Source organism: Haliotis rubra, unplaced genomic scaffold (genome assembly GCF_003918875.1).
Source record: "Haliotis rubra isolate DU_JTF1 unplaced genomic scaffold, ASM391887v1 Scf39, whole genome shotgun sequence".
NCBI lineage: Eukaryota > Metazoa > Mollusca > Gastropoda > Lepetellida > Haliotidae > Haliotis > Haliotis rubra.
In genome coordinates this window covers 2,489,654-2,514,153 of record NW_025767068.1, presented here as the reverse complement: position 1 = coordinate 2,514,153, position 24,500 = coordinate 2,489,654, and the positions used below count along the sequence as shown (strand labels likewise).

Here is a 24,500-nt window from a genome sequence, read left to right as displayed (position 1 = left end):
TCACATCAGAAGTAGTTGTCTTACCCTCTGGTATTCAAGTGCTAGGTCGTCAATCTCGGACTGCATCCTGATCTTCACCTTCTCATACCCAGAACAACGGGTACGCTCACTTTCCAAATTCTGTTCAGCCTCGTTCAGACGGGACTGCATGCGACGCCTGAAACATCAATTGATTTCATATAGATATAAGAATATCACCATGTTAATGCCATATGGCTATGTAATCCTGTAATTTAGAGCGATATCAATGTCAACAAATACCGTAATTGTACATTTGGTTCTGGATTCTAGTATTTCGGCTGTGTATCCGATCATAGGCTTAAACATTGACCAGGCAAAGTAACCAATCGGCAAATGCGCCACAATTGTTTGTGAAGTGGTTCGTCCACAATCGTTGATTTGAATCCCATAATCGCCTTCAGTAAGTCTAGCGTTATTTTTAGGACCCCTGCTAGTTGGACCATAGTGGTTAACGTCTGATCTATCATACGTTATAGTCAAAATTTCGGGCCTTCCCCAACGTCAAACTGAGATCCTGCGATCTAACTGATGTATCTGTTCGAACCAGAGTTACACCAACCTCATAGTAACCTCACCTGATTTCTTCCAACTCCTCCACCTTGACACTGCCCTCAGTCTCGAACCTGGACCTCCACTGCAGCATCTCACTGTTACTTTTCGACAACTGTCGCTCCAGGCTAGCACACCTCTCCTGTTCTTCGATCAGCTGATCACGAACCCCTCCCATCTCAGCATTCAGGTTGCGGAGCTCGGCTTGGCCTTTCTGGCGCATCTGTTGATCATCCATAAGAGATATGCTGAATTGTAGGAGTGAACGTTCACTGATGTGTCGTATGAAAGTGCATGCCCCAATGATACGTATTCTGTGTTATATGATACGCTTATACATGCCAGTGGTGTGTGTAGTTCACTGATGCGTGTCAAAGGTCATGAGATGAATAATACGTGACACTACATGTCCTGTAAAGCAATATACTACACCTGCATGTGCTATGTTGGGTCATACAAGAACACGTCTTATGGTACATTGTTCATTGATTTGTATCTTGTACCTTTCCAGTGATATGAAGTAAAGGTCTGCTGTTTACAGAAAGTAACCGTGTTTCATGGCGGATGGTGATAGTACGGTGCCTACGTTTAGTTGTGATGTTGTTAATTAGCTACACATACAAGCAGATAATACCTGTTCATCTGAAACCCACACAGGAAATCTAAACTTGATGTATATCATGGTCATCGGTATGATAAGTACATTTTAGGGAATTCGGTCTATTTAAGGAAGTATAGACACCTTCAGAACTAGAATGTTTTAACTAACAGAAACAATGAATCAATGGTATAAGGCCCGAAACGTATCATCATCATGTTCACGGTTTTGCTAGAGGTTAGAGGTTTTTATGATGGATAACTCAAGGCATATTTGATCATGTCAGAAGACCATACCGTGCAATGACATATCAAAAGATGGTTAGTTGTCTGACATTTGAACATGTGTGACAATTTCAGTACCATTGTTTTCCATAACCCTAATAGACCGGCTCCGTGGTGTAGTGGTTAGAGCGTCCGCCCGGGTTCGATCCCCGACCGCGTCATACCAAAAGACGTTAAACTATGGTACTTGTTGGTCCCTGTCTGGCACTCGGCATTAATGGGTACAACAAGGACTGGTCGGCTCGGAGCCAGTATAATGTGTCTGAATGGGGTATTCATGCTTCACTGCGGCATGGTATCTCAATGGGCAAGCACTATAAAACCAGCTTCAGTCTGGGCTAGTACAAGCAGCCGCACCTACACATACACACGCATGCACGTCGTCATATGAGCGAAATATTCTCCAGAGCGACGTTAAACCCAATTTCACCTCACCTCCTCACCCATAACCCTAATGTTAACATTTCCATTGGCCCAAAATTAGTCCCTTGTCCTTACAGCTTCTTTTTTGTTTCTGTGGTATCAGAAGAACTTTGAGAAGCCCTTACAATCTTGTACCACTAGCTAACCAATCCCCCAAAACGTCCTCACCCTCTGTTCTTCATCTGCACTGCGTCTTGACTCCTCCACCTGGGCCAGAAGGGACGCCCTCTCCCGAGAAAGGTGTTGAGCCCTACGTTCAGCGTCTTCCACCTGGCGGTTGAGGTCAGAAGCTTCACCCTGAAGTCTGTTTCTCTGGCTTTGGAGGTCAGTGATGTTACGAGAAGACTCCTCCAGCTGAGATGTCAGGTCAGACAGCTGGCCCTGCAGCTGTCTGGAAGCTGCGTCCGACATTCCGCCCTGCAAAATCAGGTATTGCAATATGAATATTCCAATAAGATTTCATGATAACATCATGCTTGGCCATATGACAACTCATACAACATAGCCTCTACTTTGCCAGATAAACATACAAAAATAGGGGAGCCTAAATGGGTTTAGTGGGTCCTCAACAAGTGTCACCTGTTTATGTACTGATATCCCTAAAAGTGGTAAAGGCGTACCTTGTTCCTCTTGGCATTCTCCAGTTCCGACTCCAGATCATCCATCTCTCCCTTCATCTGATTCTTCTCTTTTCTCTAGTCTGAAAAGATTCTTGAAATTAACCACAATATGACGATAATTTCCAACTCTTCAGTCCAGGTGGTGTTGCTGCGCAGAATGTTCCTCAGTACTTCGAGACAGCTGATCCATCCCTGTTCTTCAGGAACTCTTTTTCAGATGCCTCAAGCTAGCAGTACATATAAACATACATGTACACGCATGCATACATGCAAGTGAACTATGTTACTATATAGGTGCAAGTATCCCCATTTCACCTTATTTGATATAAATCTTATTAAACTCATTGTGAGAATCAAATCCTAAATCTAATACGATCCCTGTGTACCTTGCTTTATGTTTCTGTAATGCGTCAATCTGGTCGCTAAGATCATTGGAAACGTCCTGGTTCTTCTTGCGCAGAGAGCTGACCTGGGCTTCAGCCTGCATTACACTGTCGTCCAGGTCTCTCTTCAGCTTGTTGATCTCAGCCTGCAGGCGCTTGTTGGCATCAGCCTAAAAATATCGTAATATGATCATGGCACATTCGTGATGAAATTGCTGTGAGGGTCTGAAATACTGGTCACAGCCTTCCTAAACCCAACTCATATGATAAATTAAAGCTTTCAGTACAAGTGTTCCCAGGATGTGTAGAGTAATCCAGAAAGCAGCCCGTGTTATCATGCTAGGTTGTATACATACCTGGCTTGTTGTGTCCTCTCCTGCCTCTTCCAGGCGGATGGATAGTTCTTCCACGTCTCGGGACAGCTCTTGCCGTTGTTTTTCGACCTGTCAAGAATATTTAGAAACTGAGAAATACTATGTTACTATGTGGTACATATTCGCCAAAGGATTTATGCCTCTTACATCAATGAATGATAAGATGATGTTTATAATCATGAAACGTTGTCTGTACTTAACATAGTTAATACCTCTTCTTTACACCAGGCACTAGGTTTGTACAACAGTGCCCTGAACATAAGCTTGCTTAGAAAGTTTTTGATTTGTGTTGTTTCTATCACTTTAGCTAAACAAACACATTCTTCTCATTTCATATAGTAAAGCAAAAATAGTTGATGAGATATATTGTTGAGCCCATTCGCTTTTTGTTTCCATATTATTCCAAATGCATTGTGTTTGACCTATGGCATTGTTGCTGTAATTCAAGGTCTGAGTTCTTATTAAGTTATATAGTTTATGCTTCTTGAAACGCTGAACTGTCTATTTGATAATCAGTGCACGTTATCTTTAGTTACATCGAAGAAGTTACTGAACATCCAAGAACATTGTTTCATGCCATCAACCTGCTATATCGCATACCTTGGATCTGTTTTGTCTCTCCATCTCAAGCTCAGCAAGACACTCATCAATGTTCGCCTGCAATAGAATGAGAAACTGGATTACCGCCTCCGTATTCATTCAATAACCTTCACTATTGGTATTGGTATGGATGTTGAGAACGTTCAGCGATTAAACTACACGTTGTGTTTATTCTTTAACGAAAAACATGTTTGGAAAATGTTCCTTGACATTGGCATTGTTGGGAACCCCTTCTAAAGGAAATCTAAGTATGGGAAGTAATATAGGCGCGGATCTAGGCCGAGGATACAGATCAACAATAATATAAAACAACTACACGTCTTACGAAAGAATAGTAATATTTGAGTGACTTACTGTGAGCTCCTTGATCTTCCTCTGCTGCTGGTTACCCTTGTTGTCGGAATCGTCCAGGTCAGATTTCAGACTGGATATTTCCTTCTCCTTCCTAGTGGAGACAAAACCAAGTCACAAAATGGTTTTAGCCCGTTTCAATCACTAATGTAGTACATCATCACAGGGGTATCACGCATTGTGATCATATAGCGAATGAAAAGAGAGACAGTCACTTGCCTTGCTGAACGCCATACGGGTGTATGGCAATTGTTGAGGGTCATTTTTGGCAAGATCGCTTTGATTTAATGTATTCAGGTGAAGTAGAAAGAAAGGTTATTTAGCCCACACATATGTCAGATATGCTTCGTCACAAACTTAGGGCAATTATACACTGGCTGTATAACAATTGCACTACAACACAAACCGAGCATTAATAAGAAAAATGTAATTCAACTTTCATGATTTGAAAAAGGCAGTTTCAGTGATGGTTTTGTTCATATTGCAGATGCCAAGAAGGATCATAAGCCAATATAACACGACTAAACCTATTACCTCTTAACTGTTTCTTCGAGCTCTGCTCTGACACGCTGCAACTCAGAGCAAGCGTCTTGGGATGACTTCAGATCTTGTTCCAGCTTCTTTTTGGCCTTCTCCACGTCTGCCCGCACTTTTTTCTCACGTCCAAGGTTCTCCTCAAACTAGAACCCGAAGAATGATAACCTTAGTTAGTAACCTTTGAGAAGATACAACTATGTTGCATAGCTGACAACAATGACCCCTGCAAACGACATCTTTATATCTTGAAGCTACAGTCATTATCAAAATACAGTTAGTAGTTACTTTGAGACCATAAAGTACGAATTTCGTTTTAAAAATTTATACAAACATCCTGTGAAACTACCCTGTAGTTTACTTTATCTCAGTTAACATGCATAGTACTACAGGATGCTTTGATTCACACATTATTAATCTTACTTCATCAAGAGTTGTTTCCAGCTTTTGCTTGAGTTTGTTGAGCTGTGAGTTTTTATCTTGCTCTGACTGAAGATCATCCTCAGTCTTCTGCAACTGGTCCTCAAGTTCTTTCTTATTCTTTGACAGTTTGGCAATAGCATCATCTTGTTTTGTCATCTCTTCTTGTAAGGTCTTGATCTGGTCTCCTCTGGTTTTGGAATTATTTTCTGCCTACGATTAACATCTTTTGTTAGTATGATTTCTAGACTATACATTTGAAAAGGCAATCGATATGACCACCCGAATACAAATAGTCAAGATTTGAAAACGTGGCAATTAAATATACGTACTTTATTGTGATGGTTATTTCTTTTTTTAATAATACATAACAGAACACATTTTGATTTACATACCTGGGTAAGACTGTTCTCAAGGTCGATAATGTCTTTTTCCATAATGTCCATTTGACCTTCGAGCTTTGACTGCTTATCCAATAGTTTGGCATTCTCTGCTTCTCCCTCAGCAACCCGGCCATCCAGTTCCTTAATCTGTGATTCATTTTCAACCTTAGTCTGAAGCAGTTGCTCGATTCTTTCCTCGCAATCATCTATGGTGTCTTGTTTGGTCTCAACTTCCACTTTCAAGTCGTTCTTGGCATCGTGAAGAACAACGTTTGCTTCTTCAAGTTCTTTACACCTCTCCGTCATTTTTTGAAGTTCTTCTTTTGTCTTTGCCAGTTCTTCTTCCTTCTGTTTCATCTCATCTTCAGCGGCTTGAATGCTGAGAAGTGGCTTGACCTTGGTGTAAAATCTCCACCAGAGCCAGTTCCTCATTGCTAACCACTTACGGATATTCTTCTGGATCATCTCAAGGGCAGTTCTGAAATAGGTTATTGATATCTTCAATTCAGATGATGTCTATTAAAGCATGTCATGTATTTTAGTTTGTACTTGATTCGTCTTATAACAAATTACGTAAGAAGTGTCTGTAACATACACCATCAGCGATGTCAGCATCGAAACGTAGTTTTGTATGTCAATGTGACACTGCCACTGAAATATCAATGACATTGTCCCCAAACCCTAACAATTGATGCCAAAACATATACAACTCAGGATGTATGTTGTAATCCAAGGGATGTTACATCAAACGCTTTAAATTATTGGGTCCGTTTTCCATTCGAGAAGTAACACAGCACCACTCAGAAGATGAAACTTTGCTATATCCCTCTATTCGTCTTTTCATATTAAGTTGTAGAGTTAACAAAGATTACCTTTTGTCCTGAAGCATTTTGATGAATTTGCGCTTCAGGTAGCCTCGGATGTGGGCCTGGAACAGGGCTACAACAACAGACAGTCGCTCATCACGGATTTCCTCGAGGTAACCAAGGACACCAGCCTTGAAAAACACCTTGGTGTTGCCGAGACGGTATTCTTCCTTATTAAGCTCAAGTGCTTCTAGGATTTTACCGGAAACAATTTTGCCTTCCACAAAGCCCTCAGGAACAGCGTTAGGAGCCAGAATTGAGTATCTGAAAACAATGGTATGGTATTGGTTTACTTCGCCAGAGAAACGGCAAACGTGGGAAACAGCAATATATAATTGTCCTTTTGTTTTACCTGAGCTTTAAATATTCACCTCTGTTTAAACTCTGAGTAGATGATCCTGCTGGGGAATCCCTTCCTGCAGATACGGATACCTTCAAGTACGCCGTTACACTGGAGCTGGTGGAGCACAAGGGCAGCGTCAATCAAGCCTATTAAAGAGGTAAGAGTGTAAGGAAACGATGATAGCAGTAGCCTCACACACTGATATTGCGACAATGTCTGGTAAATTATACTGACAAGAACATATTTTTCTATTGTCAGATTATGCTGACTGAAAATACATTTGCAGACTCAATCATATGCAAAGTTATTCTATGGCACATTACCTGGTGTTTTGGTTTCGTTGGGAATGATACATCTCACGAAGTGAGGGTGGGTTGTGTACAAGTTCTTCATCAGCTTGTTCAGGGATTCCTACAGTTGAATATTATCATGTATTACAACAACTTTTAAATGTTCCTTCCATATTACATTGCTAAACAACAAATGTAATTTGTCATATGGATGTATAATGTAAGAAAGTACTAAATGAAAGTAAGCATGCTGTTTGGTTCGACCCACTTCTTACCCTGTGAGTGGCAGAGATGGTCTGGAAGGCAGAGCTCTTTTTCTTCTTCTTACCACCAGAAGCTTGTGCAGCATCTGGGAAAGGTAAAGTACAATGCCATTGTATACTGTATATAAGTATTTGATACAGGATCCACATTGAGAGAACACTATTGCTACAATTGTTACACAAGACTATATCTTCACACTGATATCGGCACCAATGTCCAGCAAGAGAGGGCTTTTCCTACCAAACTATTCTAGTAACACGTGGTGAGTGAGATCATGTATAAAATACATATAATTATGTTTTATGTTACCCTCATGAATTGAACCTGGTGGGTGATTAATTAACGTAGTAGCATATGAAACTAATCTTAGTTTAAACAGATAGAGGAGTATACACTGGTAGCCGGGTAATTACCATATATTTATTACCAATCAGCCCGAGAAGTATCTGTCTTGAGGACTTCTAGGTTTTAACTATAATTGCTTAGATCTAAGTGCTTCTACACTGTCTAAGAAAGAATTCCCCTGACAAATATTCTTTATCTATAAAGGAGATTTCGTTTTGGCTATTAATTCAAGATAAGATCTATTTCATGAAGTTATACTTTATCCTTTTACGAATATTACTTTGTAATCTGATGCTCTGTCAAAATATTAGTAATAAAATGTGGGCTATTTTCGCAAAGTGTATTTGTTCAGATACAACTTTATGCACAGTAAATCAGTCTATCTACCTCCTCCAGCTGGAGCAAAGAGCAGCTGCACAAGTGGCTCTTTAGACTGTTTCAGGAGATCCACAATGGTCTCGTTGACAGGGTCCTTGTTCTTCTCCAGCCAGCCTCCGATGTTGTAGGGAACTGTACCAGCGTAGTGCTTCAGGGCGAAGTCACCGTGTTGACCTCCCTTCATTGACTTGTTTGTCTTGAGGAAGTTTGGAGATTTGCCCATGTGGTTCTCCGTCAGTTTATCTTTAAAGGTTTTGTCACTGGCCTTAGGAAACATGCACTCTTCTTCCAAAATTGACAGGATACCCAGGGGCTGAAAAAGTTGAATAGATGGCATGCATTAATAGTGTCCAGAGAAATTTACAGAGGTTACTGAAATTTGAAAAAGTATGATTACTGCCAGGATTAAGATTAAACAGCATTTGATATACCTTTTCAATGAGTTCTATGCAGGCCTGCAAGTCCATGCCAAAGTCAATGAACTGCCAGACAATGCCTTCCTTCTTGTATTCTTCCTGCTCCAACACAAACATGTGGTGGTTGAAGAACTGCTGCAGACGCTCATTGGTGTAGTTGATACACAGCTGTTCAAAGCTGTTGAACTGGAATAAAGTTTGCACTGGATTTTTACAACTGATACTGTGATACAAATTCTTGTAGGTGATCTACATTCGGGAATACGGGAATTATGTTTGTAATCTTATATTATGATATCCAAGCCGTTGAACTGTTGAACTACGACTTTGTGTTAGAACAATCACATATTTATACACATGACCATAACTAGAATTATCGCTACGGAAAACCAAAGGCAATAGTTCATTGCACTTTGCTCACCTCAAAGATCTCAAATCCAGCAATATCCAGCACGCCAATGAAGAACTGTCTCGGTTTCTTGGTATCGAGTGAGTGGTTAACTCTCTTGACCAGCCAGTTGAAGACGCGATCAAAGAGAGATTTAGCAAGGGCACCAACAGAGTAGACAACCTGTGCCTTTGTCCTGCCCTGAATGACGTAGTCCATGGCCACCTTAATCTTGGGTTTACACAGAGCCTTCAGGAAATCACCGTTATTGACACCCAACAGGAAGGAAACCTTCTCAGCCTCAGCAGTTCCATCAGGCTCAGCCTGTTCACCCTTCTGCTTGAACTGCATCTGACCCATGTGGAGGATAGAGCCAGTGCACTTGTAACAGCTCACTTTTTCTTCCGGAGTGAATCCCAGGACATCGAAGGCAGACTGCAACATATCATGTTTTGTTTTAATCTAATCGTTGAATAATTATGACATATCAAAAAAGGAACAGAACTGAACGAGTCATCAAAGAGTATGTCGTCAATTCGGGCTGGTAACAAATTAATGTCATTGGTCATATACCAATGTTACACGTCATATGGAACAATGCATTGTGGACATTTCCTTGAAGGCCGAGTGAACGTACAAGAACGTGAATACTTTGGAATGGGGTGGGGGTGGGGTGGGGGCTTAAATCGCTTGCTTGATAACGGTGTTACATCTACACCGAAACGTCGCATATATTGTAGTTGTATATACATAGAACTATCTCCCTTGTTCATCCCACCAACTTCTAATAGCCACTCGAAGAAATTGTTTTGACATTTGAGGGATACCTACATGTGTCATTTGCATCTCCTCAACATCGTCGATGCCGTTGACTGTGAGGACACCCTGGTTGATGAAGGGGTACAGACCAGCGTCATTCTTTGTCAAGCTGATTTCTGTTAAACAACACATTGAAAGGTAAATCACTTCATTCGCATTTATATAATTACTTACATACACATTTCGTATATATGACATATGTTGTAATCGACTACGAAGCAAATAAATATTATACATCTTCACTGAGAAATGAAAAACTGTACAGTAATGCCGCAACGATATGCCAAACATTCATTCACCCCTCGAAGCAAACGGCGTATGGTCCCCCACGTGCGATTTGACGGAGTCTTACTCACTCATTTTACAACGGATATGACATTTCAGACAAGGTTGTCGTAGCCTGTAACTCAAACGCTCACGTCATCTCCCTATCATGTAAAGGTGGGGGAAAGGGAAAGGTCCTGGCATATTGCGATGTGATTGTTCGCCATGTAATATGGATTCTGTGCTGCTGGATGTGAGCATTGCCGATATCAGCTGCATGTAGAGGTTGAGTAATCGTCTGATTTGTAACGGGTAGCGTGGTGAAAGTTATAGAAATTTGATTCGCCGTTTGAGCTAGATTTCGTAGAGACTAGTCTCTGTCTTGGGACGGCCTCAATCAATTCGACCAACAGACATTGGTTATCAGAGATTAGTCGACCTTCCCTGAAAGTGTCAAAACCAGGAAAACCACTATGAGCACGTGTAAGACGCATGTTTACTACCGGATCTACATTTTCAATGTATACTCCATGTGACCGTATAGAACAATATATCAACGAATATGATATAAGAGCCGCCAATGTAGTATGTCCATATGCACCAATGCTTTACAGTAGGTTCACATCTGGATTTTTTCTATCACTTATAGCACGAAGCATTCAGCGGTTGAGGCTGGAATGCAATATGATACCATCTTATCGTCGCACCATTTGCGTCAATGAGTTATGCAAGGTTTACCTCAAACGATATTGATTTCAAGACCCACTCACCCAAAATCTCTGGCACAGCTCCAGAAAGCATCTGGTAAAAGATGTGGTAGTTCCTCTCAACCGACTGCTGGTAGGTTACACGAGACTTTTCCAGCAGGTCTGAGGAGATGAACTGATATGTCTTAGAGGTTTTGTCAATGTTTTTTGAAGATGCATATTATCTTAATAACATATGCATATTGCTGTATCAGTGAAGATAGTGTGCACAGTGACCTTGCACGCTCTGGGTGATACATTCTTGTCGGTATACCGGTAATACTTTCACATGATTACCCTTGTATTGGGTGAGCACAGGACCTGATGGAGAAGCTTCACGAGGCTTGTATGCAGTACTTACATGTTTCAATATCAGCACCAGAGATTTTGCCAGAGCTTGCGAAGTGGATACGAACAAATTTACCCTAAAAATAGAAACACATATGATTACAGAACTAAAACCAGAAACTACTAGACCAAAACAGACTACCAACTTTGAATATCGTTATTTGCTGAATCGACTTCTAGTCTGGTTGGAAATATCGGCTGTTGGTACGTCTCCGACTGCACATATAGCTAATATCCGAGGAGAAACATGCAATGAATATTCGGCATGATTTCATTTTTAGTTGCTTATGATTTTACATTATTAAATGAGGGATCCAAATCATATGTAAACGAGTCTGTCTGAATGTAATTGTGTTTTTAGAACAAACAAACTTAAACTTATTTGTGATTACATTGGCCCCATGGTTACATCGTGTCAGTGTGTCGTTCATGAAAAACTGCAAAGAAACTTACGAATCTGGAGGAGTTGTTGTTACGGGACGTCTTGGCGTTACCGTAGGCCTCAAGTACAGGGTTAGCCTGAACGATCTGATCCTCGAGGGACCCCTGCAAGAAACACCAAATAGAAAATGTCACCCAATGTAATCTTAATGTAAAACATTGAGCAACATTGAACCGATTCACATATTTTTGGTGTTTAAGTATTAAGTGTATACATGTATATTCATGTATATACGGTACATTCTGCTAGTAGTTGTTTTGGAGGAGGAGTAAATCACCTTTTTTTCTTCCTTCGGCGTTTCTTCCTTTTTGTCGCTTGCTGCAGCTACCAAAGCGAAGTAGGCGATGACCTTTTTGGTGTTCTCAGTCTTACCAGCTCCAGATTCACCGCTGACAAAGAATTAAAATTTAAATCAAAATTGGCAATCAACAGGTTACAATAGTTCAACGAGCGATATGAATAAATGAAAAGACGCATGTGACAGATGGTAAAATCAAACAAACCATTACCAGGGACAACTGGCGATTTAAGGCAACAATCACTGGATCTTGGAACGTCTAAAACCACAGCTGAAGCGAAGTGCTGAACCTTGTGGCTAACAGTGTCCCAGAAAATATTGGCAAGGAGTACGAGAACATGCATATGCGCGCTGGTATTATGTGTTTTATAGAAGTAAACAATGTAAATACACTTACGTGATCAACATGGACTGATTTTCACGATCTGAAAAGTGAACACAGTAGACTAAAATTAACATTTTTGTTTCAACAAATTGAAAATATATTGGATGTATTAAACACTGACATTTCATAAGCATTCGTTCCACATTGTACAATTGGAATCAGCCACTCGATAAGAAGGTTTATGTTTTAGAAAGACGCAACATAAAATAGTTTGTGGCGTCATCAAAATGCCTCTTGTTTTCTTATCTGAGAGACAGCTTTCATATCACGTCCGCTACTTTGGAAAGGGTATCTTCGCAGACATTGAAAACAATGGGAAACCAATCAGAAGTATAATTGCCGGACATCGATACACCTCGGGTCCGTGTGACTAATATTAGAGAGTTACCTCACCTTGCACCATGAACTGGTAGGCGTTGTCAGCGACTGAGAACAAGTGAGGAGGCATCTCGGTCTTCCTCTTACCCCTATATTTGTCTACTATTGACTGAACGTAGATGGGGAGACGCCTATAGGGGTTGATGGCGATACAGAACAGGCCGGAATATGTCTGGAACCAATACATATGATATGGAATTGGTGAAAAGTAAGCTCAAATGCATTATGAAAGCAGGATGCTTGTGGTCACGCTAGTGCGTCACAAAGGCATAATACTGAATCAGTTTCAACTGAAGGAAATGCAAGCACATTTTCATGAAGGTGGTTTGATTTCTCTCAGGTATGTGATCAAGGAAAGACTACGTGTTCAGTGAGCATGGAAGAAAACGTCTTAGTACGTGTATCTCCAAACTCCAGAGTATCATCCAAGTATAATTGACCGCCTGCGTGGTGTAGTGGTTAGAGCGTCCGCCCGGAGAGCGGAAGGTCGCGGGTTCGATCCCCGACCGCGTCATACCCAAAGACGTTAAAATATGGTACTTGTTGGTCCCTGCCTGGCGCTCGGCATTAGTGGGTACAACAAGGACTGGTCTGCTCGGAGTCAGTATAATGTGTCTGAGTGGGGTATTCATGCTTCACTGCGGCATGGTATCTCAGTGGGCTAGCACTATAAAACCAGCTTACGTCTGGGCTAGTACAAGCAGCCGCTGCTACACATACACACGCATGCACGTCGTCATATGAGCGAAATATTCTCAAGCACGACGTAAAACCCAATTTCACCTCACCTCACCAAATATAATTCACTGTATAGCTTTGTCATTTATCCCAAAGCAGATACACTTACTTCTCGTTTTAATATATGTTTGTAATATCATTATGAACATAATAAACAAAAATATACCTTGTAATAATAAAGGGGATCAAAGAGGTAGGTCAAAAAGAATATAACTGGAAGAACTGAAGGACAAGTGCGGAATGTTAGTGAAAGGGGTGGTACGATGCGCTAAAATTCTTGGGAACTGGAATTCAGAGGTTAATCCATTCGTTAATTTCTTCTGATTCCTGCGGTGTTGAAGCCATTATCTTGGACATAAAGCATAGTAAACGTCTTTCGTGTTGTATTGTTATTTCTAATTATGTACTCGGTCATATTAGAGGAGACCAGACGCATTTGCAGCGTGTGAAAAAACTGCATCTGCAGTCTTGCTTTCAAAAGTAATGGTAATAGAAGCCACATATTATGACTGTCTTTGTGCTGACAGGGGCCTTTCCAATATACATAATTGCATCGTATCATAAACAGTGGCAGCTTTCAAGATGATACCCCCATTACCACTGAAAACACAATCCAGATATTGGGTGTGCAGATGGGGATAAATCTGACTGTATTGTTAAAATATCTCACAAATCATTCATTTAGTGTGTTTAAGAGCAATATGACCCGACACGTGTTGCTAATTGGATGTCACACAGTACTATCATCCGACACGTGTTCCCAGGCGGACGTCACACAGCACTATGACCCAACACTTGTTCTCAGGTGGACGTCACACAACACTATGACCCGACACGTGTTGCTATGCGGACGTCACACAGCACTATGACCCGACACGTGTTGCTAGGTGGACGTCACACAGCACTTTGACCCAACACGTGTTGCTAGGTGGACGTCACACAGCACTATGACCCGACACGTGTTGCTATGCGGACGTCACACAGCACTATGACCCGACACGTGTTCCTAGGTGGACGTCACACAGCACTATGACCCGACACGTGTTGCTAGGTGGACGTCACACAGCACTATGACCCGACACGTGTTGCTAGGTGGACGTCACACAGCACTATGACCCGACACGTGTTGCTAGGTGGACGTCACACAGCACTATGACCCGACACGTGTTCCTAGGCGGACGTCACACAGCACAAGGACCAAACACGTGTTGCTAGGTGGACGTCACATAGCACTAGGACCAAACACCTGTTGCTAGGCGGACGTCGCACAGCACTAGGACCAAACACCTGTTGCTAGGTGGACGTCACACAGCACTATGACCCAACATGTGTTTCTAGCTGGACGTCACACAGCACTGTGACCCAACATTTGTTCTCAGGTGGACGTCACACAACACTATGACCCAACACGTGTTCCACAGCATTGTCACACGACGGAGTGCTTATGTTATTTGTTTTGTTTGTGATAGAGACGTTGGTACCAGAACATTATATATCCGATGTGAACAGACAATGATATATTCCAAAACGTAACTTCACAATGGCCTAAAGTTGTATTCTGTCACTAAGGTTATCGTATGTGCCCTGACATTCAGGATAACCAAGAAAATTGATTACTGTTATACGCCGCATTTAGCATCCAAACATGTTTAAGGGAGGAGTGTTGACCTGATTCAGTAAGGACAGTTTGACCAAGGAACAAGGTAGTATCAATGCTGGATTGCCGTGAGGAATGTGGAGACTACACTAACTAAACATACAAACTTCTTGTACTTACATAGATCAGGCCGGCGGTGTATCTGGATCTTAAATTGTAGAGGACGCTGGCTTCGTTCAGATAGGTGAGGTTGGCGATGTCCTCATATTTCTCAAACTTGGGTGGGTTCATTTGCTGAATTTCATCGGCCTTGAAAGTTTTGACCTGAAAGGAATATAATGACATGCGGCTGAGGAGCAGTCAATATAAGGAGAGACATTCAAGAGTGGTAGGTAACACATGTGCCATGCTTAAAGTTTGAGGCTGTGTTTAACATGGGTTTGCAGAAGCTAGAAAATCTACATAAAATATTAAAATATTAATAATTTAGTAAACTTTGAAATTATCAAAACAATTGTTTTGTTTCTTTTTAATAGACGAGTCGGCAATATTCCAGTTGTAATCAAGTCCGGACCAGACAATCCAGTGACCGATATTGTGAGCAGCAATCAACACCCCCTGGGTTTGAGAACATGCAATTACACTGTCATAGAGCCTCACTAACCAACAAATACGTGGCCTCTTGTAATTAGCATATAGGGAACCATTCTACCAAGAATCATTACGGACGTGATCATAGTGAATTCACAAACGATATTGTCTAACACGACAAATAATAAACACTAAAGTAATAAATGATACACGCTGAAATGATAATTGATAAAACATAATAGAGATATGTAAGGCGACGAACCTCATTCGAGTCCACTATTTTGACGGTGAGTTTTTCTCCTGAGGTCTCCTGTATCTCCGCGGAAACAAACCCCTCTTGCTCATCTGGGGCCCAACATGCCTTCTTGGCATCAAAGGTCCCTTTTAGTTCCTTTATCAGCTTCTTGCGGTCAACCGCAAGATACTGGAAATCGGGGTCGTTGGGATCAAAAGAGGACATTTTGACAGAGGAAGTGAACTAAAGAAAGCCCGAAAGGTGATGAGCAACTCTGTTCTGTCCCTGGAAATATATAGACATTCAATCAATCATACAGTACATTGACGCCATTCTTATGAAAAATATAGCGACTGCCATTTTGTTGGAAAGAGGAAGTAACGCAGTCGCCATGTTGGCGTTGCCATGGAAACCTTCATGATGTGGATTCTTATAATACTATTTGTCATGTCACATCTTCAACAACTGCCAGATTACCAAAGTTCATACAAACATATGTTGCCAATTGTATCCCTGTGTCATATTAAGATGTTATTAACAATCAGTCCCGTTATCTGTGAATTACACACACCATAGCTAACGTTCAGCATTACCGTAACCAAACATCTAGTCAGCTTTTTTTTTCATACCCATAGTAATGCAGTGTCATGTGTTTATTTATTCGCACGCATTTCGTTATGAATCCAAGACATCACCTCGTCATTAAGATGGCTACTTGATTGCTTCACGCGTTCTTCATTATCCAGACTAGTGCGACATTCCGGGGGCCGGGGGCTTCCTGCCATACATATAAGGCTAAGGAAACACTACACCTGAACGCCGGGGTCGCGTATCGCTGTCGTGGTACCTTACTCTATGGAAGTAGGCCACAGGAACGTTATTACTATCATACTGATGATGGCGAAAACCCCTGGCAACTGTCTTAGCACCAAGTAGCTGCCTCTTGGCGCTCACAGCCGCCAGCAGCAGCGCCGGGAAAAACTTCCACTCTCAGAAACGAGTTGTTTTGGGGTTCGATAAATTAATCAGAGATTGTTTTTGGAAAAACATTTTGTTCGAGCTTTCGCAATTTTCATGTTTTCAGAATTTATATTAAAAAGTTGTAACTTAAAAAATAAATTTTGAAATTAATAGTTATGGATAGCAACCGTGGTAACTGAATCTAAGGTAATCAGTACTGCATAATCAAACAAGTGGTACATTTCGTCACATACTTTAACATAATGCACACTAAACCTCACCAATAACTTCTTCACACAGTTTCTCGTCAAAACAACAGTAGATGACCCCAGCTACATAGAAAAGTCAACTATGTTTGCAATAAATACGTTGATCAAATTTAAAGGATTCTCAAAGAAATAATCAACTTCTGCGGTAACTGATTTGGTATCCATGGCAACGTAAAAACAAATATTCCCTGAATAAATTACGCATAACACATATCTATAAGTTTATAGCAACGTAAAAAAATCATTAGCATCACATTCAAAGGTTTCAAGGCATTCCGAATTAATTATGATCTAAACAAAAGTACGGTGTTAAACCAAAGTTTTTAGCTTGACGATCTACGAGGAAGGTATTATCAAATCTGTTCACACATGTCAAACACCGAAAGGAAGCCCAAACCACGGGTATGTATTAATAAAGTTTCCCATACAGGCATCGGTTGATCAGTGAAGAAATCAGAGATCTACTCCAAGGCAGGAGAGGCACACTATCACTCGGTTGTTATGTTTTCTGGGATGGTAATATTGAGATATTGAGTAGAGAGTAGAGGTAATGAATGGTAGGACTCTGAGAGACAGTGCAGGGTGTAGTGGGGTCGGTCTTGTGGCAGGAAGGGAATATATCCGCCAGTGCACGGCACAAAGGGGGTTCTAATACTCACGGCCAGAGCTGGTCTGAACAACTACCGCCAAGCTCACTTCATATATACAGCGGCTTATCTTTCCCAACCAATTATGTAAGGCCTGCTTTGATTGGCTGAGCGAAGCATGTGATCCTGAGTGCCAGCATGGTCAAGCAATTGATTGAGGGTGAAAAGGAAGGTCGTTTGGAAGGGTTAACCTTGAGTGAGAATTTACTGGATTTAATTGACCCGAACACGACAAGAAGACTCCTTTTAGTATACGACATGTACAGGGTAACGTGAACCTGGGACTCGGCCTGGTTCTGTGTTGCGGTGTGATATGTTATGTCAAGGCTTTGCCATGTGGTCTGAATCTTGTTATTGAGTAGGTACATATGCCTGTACTCTGTGACAAAACCCATCAATGATCCTGATAACGAGATGTCATGTCACAGACATGTTGCTGTACAGTATATTCTGGTATATTTATAATATTTCAGAGGTGTTACCAATAAATAAACTAAAGTCATTAAAGTGTCACAACACTTTCAATTGATCTTAGTTAACAACTGAAGAGCACGTTGAAATACCGCATATTATACTTGATGTGTCATTTGTGAATGAAAATGTTCTTGTTTACTCTGATCAATTCCGATTTCCATCATGTTTGCGTATCTTACGCTATTTTAAGACCAAAACAAGATATGAGGACTTGTTGACGAACATTGGCCATGCAATAACAGGGACCGCTCATGCCTGTACGTTATCAACGGCTTTATTACGTGTCAAGTCGTGTGCATACGGTCGACATGAAAGTGTATTGTAACAATTGACAGATGTGACATTTAGCATAGAGACAAATGCTATCGAATTACATCTTATGTATCAAAAGCATGTCGACAATATTTCTATTAAGCAGTCACAATATGACCTGGTGTCATTGTTGATTATATTATATGTTTGGCATTTCTTTTGTGTAATACGTCCAGTGGAATCTGACGTGACCATTGTAACAAAAGCACATATGTAACAACAGTTTATGTCAATCATATTCATTGTCACATGTATGCATTTTACAACATGTGATGTGTGCACATGACAACAGGTGATGTATGCACATGACAACCGGTGATGTTTGCATATTACAACAGGTGATGTGTGCACATGATAACAGGTGATGTATGCACATGACAACAGGTGATGTATGCACATGACAACAGGTGATGTTTTCACATGACAAAAGGTGATGTATGCACCTGACAACAGGTGATGTATTCACATGACAACAGGTGATGTATTCACATGACAACAGGTGATGTATGCACATGACAACAGGTGATGTATGCACATGACAACAGGTGGTGTATGCACATGACAACAGGTGATGAGTGCATATTACAACCGGTGATGAGAGCACATGACAACCCGTGTTGTATGCACATGGCAACCGGTGATGAGTGCATATTTCAACAGGTGATGAGAGCACATGACAACAGGTGATGTATGCACATGACAACCGGGATCTATTCACTTTGCAACCGGTGATGTATGCACATGACAACAGGTGATGAATGCACATGACAACAGGTGATGTATGCACATGACAACAGGTGATGTATGCACATGACAACAGGTGATGTATTCACATGACAACCGGTGATGTATGCACATTACAACAGGTGGTGTATGCACTTGACAAAAGGTGATGTATGCATATGACAACCAGTGATGAGTGCATATGACAACCAGTGATGAGTGCATATTACAACCGGTGATGAGAGCACATGACAACCGGTGTTGTATGCACATGGCAACCGGTGATGAGTGCATATTTCAAAAGGTGATGAGAGCACATGACAACAGGTGATGTATGCACATGACAACAGGTGATGTATGCACTGACAACAGGTGATGTATGCACATGACAACCGGGATCTATTCACATGGCAACAGGTGATGTTTGCACATGACAGCAGGCGGTGTATGCACATTACAACAGGTGATGTATTCACATGACAACAGGTGATGTATGCACCTGACAACAGGTGATGTATGCACAGGACAACAGGTGATGAATGCACATGACAACAGGTGATGTATGCACATGACAACAGGTGATGAGAGCACATGACAACTGGTGATGTATTCACATGACAACAGGTGATGTATGCACATTACAACAGGTGATGTATGCACTTGACAAAAGGTGATGTATGCACATGACAACAGGTGATGTATGCACTGACTACCGGTGGTGTATGCACATGACAACCGGTGATGTATGCATATTACAACAAGTGTGATATGCATTTTACCACAAGTGATGTATGCAAATTACAACAGGTGATATATGCATTTTATCACAGGTGATGTAGGCATATTATAACAGGTGATGTATACATATTACCATTTAAATGTATGAATTCAGAAAGGATTTTCCACATCGATATTGTGTATGGACTCGGTTGTAGTGGATATCGGTTTGACAGGGCCAGATATGTGTAGTGTGTGCATTAGTTGATGGTTCGATTCCGAGATTAACAAATTGTGATGGTTTGTCTAACAATACCAGGCGCTCCTCGTATGTTTCAACATGTCATAGGTGCATTTGTTCTGTGACTGAACCAGGAGAAACCACTCTTTCTGTTTTCAATTAATTTCCCTTAAAACATGGATACACGCCCAACATTATTGGCATTGGTAATTATAACGTGTTTTAACACTTTTTTAGTACTTTTTATATACGATTACTTCATCGATTGGACAGCGACAAACATACGATAAATGCTGATATGATCTGTATTGCAGTGTTTCTCGTGCTCAGAAAATATACCATAAACTGTTATAAACGTTATCCAAGTTGGTTTAGGATGTCTGTAGGACGACATCAGTTATTCCCTGCTATCCCAAGACATTCCTTTTTTTCATCTCCCTATCTTGCATCTCGTAATTCTCAGTCTGTGTGAGATACGTATATCCCTGAATGCTGCAATAATGATGTCGACATATCGTGTCGAGGCAACATAGTTAATAGCCCCTGACGCTGCATGTTATCTGTCGGAACAGTCACGTTATCGTATTTCTACTGACTGAGGGCGGCATCTTGAACTAATTGTCAATTAATAGTTTATTTACTGGTTTTGCCGGATGTATGTTTATACCATAATATATTATGTAATGTACCTGTAATTATATTTTAGATTTATAGAATTGCCAAAGTTTATGCGGGTTAAACCGTCAGCATGTCCTTGGGAGGGTAGACGACTGTGTCCAGTATTCGTAAGGATAAATGTGTGTTTTATTCGTTGCGTGTATTTTAGCAAAGTTGTAACAGTAATGGATCTTGTATTAGTGGAACCGATCTCTAGTCATATGAACACCAACCAATCATATGTGCTACTTATTCCTATCCTTTTTAAGGTATATATGATTTAAATGAGTTTTATAAGTAGATTATATAAAATTATCATAATCTTTTTCCTACGAAGTTCATCTTTATCTTTCCTCTTTGGTACACTGAGCAGGATTTCTTCCCTCTTATCTGTTCACACATACTTGATACCTAGTTGTATAAACTGTCAAATGAATCGGATTCAGTTCTGTGACTATTTACATATCAAACACTTACAACTTTATTCATCTACTATATAACTATCGTGAATCCATTTTCGAGTAGACAGCTGTTTTATATATGCTCCCACACCGAGCGTCCCTGATTGCATTATGTTTGGCTTACAAGAACATTACTTGTTTTTTTGCGCATTACATTCCGCCGTCCATCTGGTACAGTGTTTCGCCCAGGCAGCGTGTGCTGTCATCCACAGCGCTTCACTAACGCCGGTATAATGGAAGTCGTTCCCAGATAGAGCCGACAGCAGAGCGTGCGAAACCTGTCACCTTGAGCCTGTAGGTGACGGGAACTAGGCTTCATCTCGCTATCTCTGGTCGATGTGTATAGCAGCAGAATAGGATTAATGTTCAATCAGCTACATTCGAGAACAACGAAATATAGGCTAAATACTTCTGTTTTTATATACACATGCTATGGTCCTCTTAATGTTTGGTTGCCAAGAGCTCTCTACTTGCCGTTTACACCCAATGGAATCTGTGTCGGCGGATGATCCAGACTAGGTGTTCTGTGGCGTGGACGTTATGTATTCACCTGTAATGTCATAGCATATTCGTGTATCATGGTATCAATCGTCCTGTTATTTTGCCAAATTGGCTATGCTGACACAGTTCCCAACAGTGCTTAACCTCACCACAAGCTTGTTACCTACCACATGGCAAGCTATATTATTTGACTCATTCTTTTGTCAATCTCTTCTTGTGAATTAAACAAATATGGAATTATAAGTACATAAGGGTCTTATCATATGCTTGACATGTTTAGCCTTGGATGTTGTCATCCTGATTAGACAACAATTCCGCAAGAGCCCTGTGGTACTTTTTGAAAGTTTTGTGGAAAAGGTATGTATGTACCTCAAATGTTGTGAAATGTTAAGTCAAAAGTCTGGACCGGACTGACTGACTGACTGAGTTTGGTTTTACGCCGCTTTTAGCAATATTCCAGCAACATCACGGCGGGGGACACCAGAAATGGGCTGCACACATTGTACCCATGTGAGGATTCGAACCCGGGTCGTCGGCGTGACGAGCCAACGCTTTAACCACTAGGCTACCCCACCGCCCCTCTGGACCGGAAGGAATATGGCCCGACATAAAGGGAAGGTTGTCTAGTGACAAGTTGAAATCATCCCTTTTGTTATACAGCAATGCGAGGGTGGTGGTTAAATGTTCGTTCGTCAAGCCGAAGACCCGGGTTCCATTCCCCATATGGGTACAATGTGTGAAGCCAATTTCTAGTGTCCGCTGCCATTATATTGCTGGGAAATTGTTAAAAGCGGCGTAACACTACACTCACTCACTAACTCCTTCATTCACTCACTATACAGCATCGTGAGTGGTTTTTCTGTCACTTGCATAGTTTTATGCACAGACCCACAGTTTGGGACAGTTTGGCTGGTCTGTTTTAATTTTACATGAGCTGAGTGAATCGATGGACGAAATTTTGTCATTATTGAAAGATTCCAAACCAAGTGAAGTTCAAGTGCAACTTTCCTTGTTTGGATTTAGTAATTCCGATGTCCATGCATAAAGAAACAGATCATGAAGGTCTCGAGCTCACTGGATACCATCGATGATGCCTACGTGTTTATCCGCTGCAATATCTGCAATATTGTTTTCTCACTGAACTTCACATTGTAACATGACCCTGTGCCTATGAAGATAGAAAAGTAACTATGCATATAGTCATCACGTTATGGTACACATGTTGCATCAATTAATCATGTTTTCCCTTACGTTTGTCTTTCCGTATCACGCTTAAACTCAGAGAATTCTAACGGAACCCATAGCAATGCTATAAAAGATAAATCGTGCGTAAGGGCTGCCCACGCGCGCCTCCAGTACCAGTGATGTGATCAACTCATTACCTTCTGTAACTAATGTAGTGATGATTACCTGATTCAAATGTAAGTAAAGGTACATGTTAGTACGTATTACTGTTATATATCGTAGGTTTTGTCCGTGGAATCTGAGACAACTACTGGAGAAGAAATAATAAGTTTCGGTTAAATTGGTAGATGAAAGCAATGGCTGCTAATTTATTCCAGACGCCGCGATAAATCTCTGTCTGTTAGCCGGTATAGAATATAGCTCTGTTAGCCGATATAGAATATAGCTTAGGTTGAAACAAATGACGACAAGCATCATTTGTAACCAGAGGTTATTGATAGTCCTCTCCACGCGTAAACTGAAGCTGCAGTGTCTTCGTTTAACAATATCTGGGTCCCAATGCATGTTCATGTTTACGTCTCACAGTGACTAGTTTGACCCTGGTGACCTTGTCAGACCCCACATGGGCAACTGTATCTTCACTTATTTTCCCGAGTCTGACAGGCATCTTGTAGCGACTGTGAGACTGCACTTTCATGTAGGGTATATGTTCTTTAGTGCTAACAGATGGCAATGTTTTCTTTGTATTACCGTGCAATTAAAGTGTATACTCGGAGTGGCCGTGACGTATGTCTGAAACTGGATCGGGAAGGAATTACCTAGAGCTGACCATGCAGCAAAACAGAGCCCGTTCCTACAAGAACCCTACATATCGTGTTGACCGTATTACATATCTCAGTATCGCCTCCGTTGAGTTGTGGGCAGGACGTCCGTCAGGAGACCGGAAGTTCCAGGATTTGGTTAACGGACACACCAAATGACGTTACAAGATGGTACCTGTTCTTCCCCTGTCTGGCGTTAAGGGGATACAGTGAAGACTGGCCGGTTCGGCGTCTGCATACAGTGTCTGAGGGGTAGTTATATTAAACAACGGCATGGTATCTCAGTGTATTAGCACAATAAAACCGCATTACTTCGGACAAGTACACACACAAGCTTAAAAACACACATACGCACATACACGTGTGTACACCTTACACTGGTCTTAAAAGCGACAATGAACCTTATTACCTTATAACTTCACCTGTTACACATTTCAGAAATTTAACCCAATTATCCTATTTCGTACGTTACAGGTAATGAAACGCGTTTATTGCCTCTTCAAGGAGCAGGTTCTGGTATAAACCATTGTTACCATGTTACGTCATTAAAACCAAGTTTAGTTTATTTATTAAATGGTTTTGTTCTTAACCATAACATCATCAAGAGCTGATAATTTTACATTTCCAGCGAATGTATGGTAGGTATATTTGCCTGTCAGTAACTTGTTGTCATGGTAACAGTAGTTCCTTCAAGGGTCGCTGCTAGGTAGTGCACAGACTGTTTGAAACATCAGTCAGTCAGACAGTAAGGCACACGGTATCAGGCCACGTAGCAGGGGCATGAAGATGCGGTTCCCTGCTGCCCCGCGTCTTTTACCAAATGATCCAGCATCCGGCGGGCGGCAAGCTTCATCTGATCTC

General features: G+C 41.2%; 1 protein-coding gene across 1 annotated transcript in view; it reads right to left on the bottom strand.

Moving 5' to 3' along the window:
• The window catches only part of LOC124286733 (myosin heavy chain, striated muscle-like), a 32,069-nt gene extending 14,491 nt beyond the window's left edge, over positions 1 to 17,578 (bottom strand). The window contains exons 1-28 of the mRNA XM_046723159.1: positions 17,560 to 17,578; positions 15,699 to 15,956; positions 15,026 to 15,169; positions 12,526 to 12,682; positions 12,145 to 12,172; positions 11,727 to 11,838; positions 11,461 to 11,553; positions 11,021 to 11,084; positions 10,684 to 10,782; positions 9,662 to 9,765; positions 8,864 to 9,265; positions 8,458 to 8,628; positions 8,036 to 8,339; positions 7,315 to 7,388; positions 7,073 to 7,160; positions 6,778 to 6,895; positions 6,413 to 6,670; positions 5,553 to 6,018; positions 5,161 to 5,370; positions 4,738 to 4,883; positions 4,207 to 4,297; positions 3,853 to 3,909; positions 3,235 to 3,321; positions 2,869 to 3,048; positions 2,496 to 2,570; positions 2,044 to 2,292; positions 597 to 793; positions 25 to 157 (exon numbers count right to left, since the gene is read on the bottom strand). Of these exons, the coding sequence (XP_046579115.1) occupies positions 25 to 157; positions 597 to 793; positions 2,044 to 2,292; positions 2,496 to 2,570; positions 2,869 to 3,048; positions 3,235 to 3,321; positions 3,853 to 3,909; positions 4,207 to 4,297; positions 4,738 to 4,883; positions 5,161 to 5,370; positions 5,553 to 6,018; positions 6,413 to 6,670; positions 6,778 to 6,895; positions 7,073 to 7,160; positions 7,315 to 7,388; positions 8,036 to 8,339; positions 8,458 to 8,628; positions 8,864 to 9,265; positions 9,662 to 9,765; positions 10,684 to 10,782; positions 11,021 to 11,084; positions 11,461 to 11,553; positions 11,727 to 11,838; positions 12,145 to 12,172; positions 12,526 to 12,682; positions 15,026 to 15,169; positions 15,699 to 15,896 (4,305 nt within the window). The 5' untranslated portion in view covers positions 15,897 to 15,956; positions 17,560 to 17,578. The remainder of the gene's footprint in view (positions 1 to 24; positions 158 to 596; positions 794 to 2,043; positions 2,293 to 2,495; positions 2,571 to 2,868; positions 3,049 to 3,234; positions 3,322 to 3,852; positions 3,910 to 4,206; positions 4,298 to 4,737; positions 4,884 to 5,160; positions 5,371 to 5,552; positions 6,019 to 6,412; positions 6,671 to 6,777; positions 6,896 to 7,072; positions 7,161 to 7,314; positions 7,389 to 8,035; positions 8,340 to 8,457; positions 8,629 to 8,863; positions 9,266 to 9,661; positions 9,766 to 10,683; positions 10,783 to 11,020; positions 11,085 to 11,460; positions 11,554 to 11,726; positions 11,839 to 12,144; positions 12,173 to 12,525; positions 12,683 to 15,025; positions 15,170 to 15,698; positions 15,957 to 17,559) is intronic.
• Between the last annotated feature and the right edge of the window lie 6,922 nt (positions 17,579 to 24,500).